Source organism: Nestor notabilis, unplaced genomic scaffold, assembly GCF_000696875.1.
Source record: "Nestor notabilis isolate BGI_N333 unplaced genomic scaffold, ASM69687v1 scaffold3163, whole genome shotgun sequence".
Taxonomy (NCBI): Eukaryota; Metazoa; Chordata; class Aves; order Psittaciformes; family Psittacidae; genus Nestor; species Nestor notabilis.
The window spans coordinates 33,557-40,270 of NW_009921348.1; the positions used below are offsets into that span (position 1 = coordinate 33,557).

At 47.6% G+C, this 6,714-nt stretch overlaps 1 protein-coding gene across 1 annotated transcript in view; it reads right to left on the bottom strand.

The window, feature by feature from the left end:
* Positions 1-985: 985 nt before the first annotated feature.
* The window catches only part of SH3BP5 (SH3-domain binding protein 5 (BTK-associated)), a 50,514-nt gene continuing 44,785 nt past the window's right edge, over positions 986-6,714 (bottom strand). Inside the window, exons 5-8 of the mRNA XM_010011101.1 lie at positions 6,043-6,085; positions 4,587-4,806; positions 1,617-1,874; positions 986-1,275 (exon numbers count right to left, since the gene is read on the bottom strand). Coding sequence (XP_010009403.1) covers positions 1,094-1,275; positions 1,617-1,874; positions 4,587-4,806; positions 6,043-6,085 — 703 coding nt within the window. The 3' untranslated portion in view covers positions 986-1,093. The remainder of the gene's footprint in view (positions 1,276-1,616; positions 1,875-4,586; positions 4,807-6,042; positions 6,086-6,714) is intronic.

Genomic DNA, 6,714 nt, shown 5'->3' on the forward strand with positions numbered 1-6,714 from the left:
ATAGAAATGGATGGTTTAGATGAAATGGTGCTTTCAGAAATGCTTAGCCACCAAAACTGAAGAGTCCTAGGATTTTTTTACTACCACTTACTAGCATAATTATCAGACACTACTACTGCCTAACAGCTGCTGGCAAAACACACCCATGCCCTTTCTAGTTTTGTTGAACAAATTTCTCTAGGGCATACTAAAATCCCAAGTCCCTTAACAGTTAAAAAACCCTACACGGTACAACCTACAAGAGAAGCTTAAGAACACATTGTCAATGACACTGACAATTCCTTGTCTTCATGCACATTCCAAGGGTGAATCCCTTACCAAAACTGTCTTGAAAACATCTATGACTCCCATTTTGGAGGAAGAAGAACCCCAAAACACTTAAAGTGCTGAAAAATAATACTTCACTTCTCAGGGGAGGGGAAGGGCAACCAACTCTTTTTGGTCTCTGGAATCACCCTTGGAGTCCAAGCCAGACTTGGGAAGAAGGTCTGAAAGGGCCTACCACTGCTGAGTGTTACCATCGTCTGTCCCTCAGCACCAGTTTTTATCAGCATGACTCGTCTTCATCCCTTCTGTGAGCACCAAGGGAAAAGCGAAGGCTTTTAGACCCCACACATGCAACAACTCTTCTGTATACAAAATATTTCTACAGTTTCAGCATAATACAGACAAATACAGATGTTTAAAGAATATACCACTTAAGAGATCCACCGTATCTAAAGAGCGTTTCATTCTACAAAACTGAAGCCAAACTGCTCTGCAAATGTCTGGCTTGAATTTCAAACCCGCTATTGGCATGAATTTCCACGGGAACATTACTAGTTATTGCTTCAGCCGGCTGCTACAAAACAAGTTACAAAGTCTGTGAAACAGGAGTACACCTTAAACATTTGATAACGCATCCGGCCTACAGAGGATTTACTGAATAAAAAACTTCAGCCCTCCACATCAATTAGACTTAGTGCAGCTTTAAATTCTCAGAGTAAACGCTTAAGATTTGGCATATATTATTGGCACAATGTTCTTCAAACACGTAGAAGTTCATATATAAATATCTATACTCCCATTAATCAGGACAGGGCACAAAGAGGACTCAGCCAATCTGGGCAGCTTTTCTGCCTGAGCATATTCCCTCTTTGATTTTCATGCACTGAAGGGAGAGCTGCTTCATTCGGTTATCCAGAGCCGGCCCTTCACTGGAGCTGCTCCTGTTGCTGCTCCTATTCTTGTTTGCTCTGTCACTTGTCTTGTTCTCAGCCCCTTCTGCCCTATCCCCTGCAAAGAAAGGAGAGAAAAAAAACCCAAAACTCAGATTTTCCTTAAAATAAACATCCCATCAGAATCTCACTGATGACTTATTTTGTGGGACATCTCAAACCTCTCCACCAAGACAGAACCGGGGAAGCTTCCCAGCCAAGAGAAGAATAATTACAACATTTGAGATGCCACTGTTAACTATGGGATGCAGGGCTTTCAGGAACTGCCTTCCCCAAGAAAGCAGCCAGCTGCTCAGAGCTCACTGAGCTGGCGATATGCTTAGGGAAGCGGAGAAGGTTTTCCTGCTCCCCTTATAAAGCTGAAAATCATTGGCCCAGAGCATATCCAGCTGTGCATACCTCTATCAGCTTCGCACTCAGGGGAAGATGCCCCACTGCATTCGCTTCGGGGGCCGAGGACAGGAAAGATCATCCCAAATTCAGAAAGGGAGACGGGGCTGGGCAGATTCAGGCTTCCAGGTCGCGTTGCAGGAGGAAACTGAGTGGGCACCTCGCTGGGACTCGTAGGACCAGAGCTGAAGCTGGACACCGACTGAGTTTCTGAATCTTCAGATACGAAGCTGCTGCCATTGTCATCCTCAAACACTTCTGAAGCCACTTCAATGTTCAAAGAATATTCCAGTTAGCAAACCTACCCCCCTTCTGCACCTTCCCAGGCAAAGGCAGCTTCCCAGGTCTGCATCTTCTGTGCATGTGTGCACTGCTAACCTGTGGGCTGCCTCTTCTTGCACACTGTCCCCTTTGCAAAGCTGTAACCTGGCATTTATTTCACATACAGATCACAAAGGCCTGACTCTGCTTCAGGGAACAGCACACCTGCCAGCCATGCCATGCCAAACCAGCTCTACACTACCTACTGCTCCTCATGCCAAGATGCTCTGGGATTTTTGCTGCCCTTGCTGCCCCCAGCCCAGCTGGCCTTGTTCACTTCTGGTCTTCAGTATGTAATTTAGACCAGGGCCAGGTCCCCTGTGCCCATCTCACCCAGGACCACCTTGATCCCAGCACAGACTCTTACTTCTTTAAGGCTCAAATTTGGAAGATGTAGCTCCAGGGGCAGGTTGCTTCCATCTTATCTTACCACTTCTGCAGTTAAAATGCAGCCTGAACTCCCAAGGTCTCTTTTTGGATGAGGATCACCAAGCAACACTGAACTAAAAAATGCCCCACCCACACATATCATTTTCCCTGCTCATGTTTGCTCAGATCTGAAATCTAATTAAAGCAAACCAACTCCAAACTGTCTGGCTAATGTAAGCTGCAGGGTCTTTGTTACAAACAGGAGGAATCCAGGAAGGGAGGTTCTATTTTGTGCAACACAGCGGTGTTGATTTTGCTAAAATTCAACATTTTCAATCTTGGCTCATTGTGGGATGGGGACCTATGATTCAGAGACTCTGCACACAATATTCCCACTGAGATCCAAAGGTTTTTTGCATGCATCAGCCTCTACACACAAAAGCGTGTGCTGGAATCACACTGGTCTGAAGAAGTCCCATGAACAGCAAGATATTTACAGTGACCTGAGGTTATCTTCAGCTATGCCTCCCTATGATTCCTGCCACTGTTAGGCTCAGAAGCACCTGCAAAGAGCAGCAGGAGCAGGACAGCAGTGTTAATGAAGGCTCAAAGGAGAAGTTTCAAAGTCATTCTGTCATGCTGGGGCTCACGGGCACCTCAGACACAAAGGGTGCCAACAGATTGGGCACCCAATTACAGGAGTCCTCTACTTGTCAAGAAGCACTGACACCAGCCAGTCTACAAGCAGCACAACTTAAACTGTAGCTGACTTATCACCATAACTTACCATAACACTCAGGAGCACCTGCTAGGGCCAAGAAACTCTTGCTGCTGATGAGGTGGTTTTATTTATTCAACTCCAGCGGACAGAAATCAAAATTATGAAAGAGCTGTGGTGGAACCCCCCTGACACATTACAACGCATGAGAGCTTAACCTGTTGAGGCTATTTTGGTTACTATGGCAGGGTGGTAAAACCCGCCCCACCATAACTGTGGTCCCACCCCCCCCCCCTACCATAACTGTGCTGGCACTAAGACACAACCTGGAGTCCTTCCACCTCTGTCAGGCTGTGCAATTCAACAAGAGGGATGAGCCTGCGCCCCTGAACACCTTTCAGCACAAGAAAACCCTCAACTCAGTTATACATGAGGCTCCTGGAAGGCCTTCAGTGCAAGCTGGGGGGGCCTTGTGGGTATCCAAAGATCTGACTGAGAAAAGCCCAACCTTGGGACTTCAGGGTGGCAGAAGATACGCAGCCATACGAAAACCTCACTGCATCAGCTGTCCCCGACACTGCACTCCTTGTTGTGCCAACTGTGGTCCCAGCTGCCCAGTACTGAGTGAGCTCTAGTATGTTGTATGAAAGCTCCTGCCCCTGCAGAGGAAGGAGGCCAGCCCAGGGCTGCCTCCCAGCTCCCATGGCACGGATGGGCTGTACCACAGACCTATAGAACCTAGGCACCGGTACACACCAGTGTCTATGAGGGAACTGTACGCTCAGCCTTTGGGAACTGGGGTTGTGTAGTTATGAATTCCTGCAACCCTGACCTTGACTTTTCCCTGCAGAGTGAGTGGCTGCATCGTACCGAACTACTGGCTGGGTTTAAACCACGACTGTTACACAGGCCTGGAGCTCGCTCGGTGATTGCTGCTGTTACCCAAGAGAAAAGTCTCTCCTACAGAGCCTCCCAGTACACTGCATTAGCACATTGCTGCTTCTTCACTTCCCTTGTTCGCAGCACACGCGTTCTGCCAAAATCACATATTGGCAAAAGATCCTGCAGTGCAAAGGAGCTTATCCTTATACCTCTTCTGGGTGAGCATCACACCTCTCTGTACTACTATAGGCACAACTTTAGTCCCCCTGCCACAGGTCCAACACTGCAAGACAAGTGCTTGATCCCAGAGGTCTGTTCCCAAACAGTCTGCTGCCTCGACAACCTGGCTGAATGATCTGCCACCTCCTGTGACCACTGGGCAAGTCACCACCAGCAGCATCACTGGCTTAAAAGTTGAAAGTACACTTTGAAGTGCATTAATTTTGTCCTTTTGTAACAGCACTCTACAAAACCAGCAGTGATGCTAAGGGAGCAGCTGCTGCACTTCAACTCATTTCCCTTTGAAAACTGGCTATTAAGGAATACAATCAACTCCAACAGTCACAACAGCCAGCAAATTTCAAACTGCAGAATACACAGAGCAATCACTTGCTCACATCCTCAGTGGTTTGCTCTATGATGCTGATGGGATATTCACATTCCCAGGCATGGGAGTGCTCTGTACTCACTGGAGATGGTGTCCGACTCCGGTTTACTTGCTGACAGGTCTTCCACTGAGGTATTGCTCCCTTCAGCACCCACGCCACATCCTCGGGGCCCCATGGCAGTGGACCGTCTCCTCTCGTGAATCTCATCTGAGATCATCTCCAGGTTTTTCAAGGCAGTCTTATACTCTCCCTTTGCCAGGGCCAGTTTTGCCTGTAGATCATCCACTGTTTTCTTCAGTTGCTAACAAGGAAGACAGTTAAATGACACACAGCATGCAGTTCTCAGTTATGTGTCCATGGGACTTGGCTCTGCTCAGGCAAGCTAGCATAAACCAGGGTTGGTATCTAGGTGATGGGAGAGTTCATAATTCGCAAGCACCCCAGCTCAAACAGTGGCACTTGTGAAGGAGACAGCAGCAAGGCACACCATGGGAGCCAGGGCTGGGACTGCCTCTGATGTTTGCTGACAGCCCCTGGCTGAGCACAGAGCTCCATTCTACAGTAAAGGCAAAAGTGTCATTCACCCTGTCTCCCAAAGGTAAAACTTTGCTTATGTATCTGCAGCTGTCTTAACTCTGTTTTACACTGTACAGTAAAAGCAGCCTGTGCTGTCTTTTGTATTTTACACAACCACCCCACTTCAGAAGGGCACTGAGCAGGTGTCACAGAACAGCAACAGGCCCCCAGACAACAGGCCTTTGCCCATGGGGAAAAGGGCATTTCTTAAAAGATGCCTCTTGCCAGCAGGGATTATCGGGCTGGCAAGCAAGACAGAGGAGCAGAGGGCAGCCCAAGACTAGATCCCAGCAAAGAAAAAGTGTGCACCAGAGTCTTTGGGGCTTATGGAGAGAGCTGTTGCACCTCAGACCAGGGAAGGGCTCGCAAGAAACGCGTGGGACATATCTTGCATCCAAGGCAAGGAATGGGAACCTTCTTTAGCTAGGCTCCTACTGAGCCTTCTCATGCCCATGGCCAAAAGTGCAAGGCAATGTGCTCCTTTTAGACCCTGTGCACATCCCACACACCTACAGCACCAGCCACTACACTACAACTCAGAGGAGCCGGCTCCCAGTTTTTGGGGGCCACATGCAGCAGAAGTCACTCAAATGGAACGAAAGTGATTCTTATGAACTCACCCAACCAGTGAACAGAAAAGAGCACCCCAAGCACAGTTAAACAGCCTGAGGAGGAAACACCAAAGACCAAACCAATCCCAGGACTTGGTCCCAAAGCCCAAGACAATCCCAGACTGTTCAGCTCTGGCAGTAAGCAGCAGTGTTCGAACACTTACTTCACACAAGGAAACAAAGTCTCTCAGTCTTTTATCTTTAAAATGTGCTTAGCAAATTGCTCAAGACGTTTTGAACTGAACTGGCTTTGTGCAGAAACACAGCACAGTTGTCAGAGCACTTTAGATCTAATTTCAGTATTTACTGTAAGCAGTAAAGTTTCAGATGGTTCTGAATTACATACATACCTCTAGTTGGACGTAGTACTTTGCCTTGAGTTCAAAATAAGGTCTGTGGGAAAACAAAGAACAACAGTTTACAATCACTGGGACTGAATGTAGAGTACTGGAGTGGGAGCTGCTCTCTCTGTAGCATTAAGATAGCTATTTTGTGTTTCATTGCAATTCCAGGAGACTACTATCTAGATGACAGAACACAGATGTATGCTCTCAAGCTCTCTTTACCCCTCTAACATATGTATTCCTCGTGAGTCTTTTGACCTAAATACAAATTGCAAAATCCCACTTTTGAGTTGAGGCCTAGATTCTGCAGGATATTTAAAGGCAATGTCCAGCTCCAGGTGTAGTATCCTCTCTGTATCCATCACACCACATGTCAATTCTCCAAAAAAGGTGAACCTTAAGCTTCCCTGTGAAGGTGGAGGGGAAGTTCTTGGGCTCTTCAGTGAAGAAGCAGGGATGAAGGGAGGTCAGAGCACCACACACAAGGGCACAGCACTTCCTGCCAGTGGCCTCCCAGGTGCTGCCCTCGTGCTGCGCATCTCCAGCAGTTGTTTTGGACACTGAGGATGGTGTCTCACCCTGTCTGTGCCCTGCTACAGACAACACAACTTGCTTATAAGGTTGCAGGAGGACAGGGGCACAAGAGATGCAGTTCAAAGCCTAGAAAGTACATTCCTG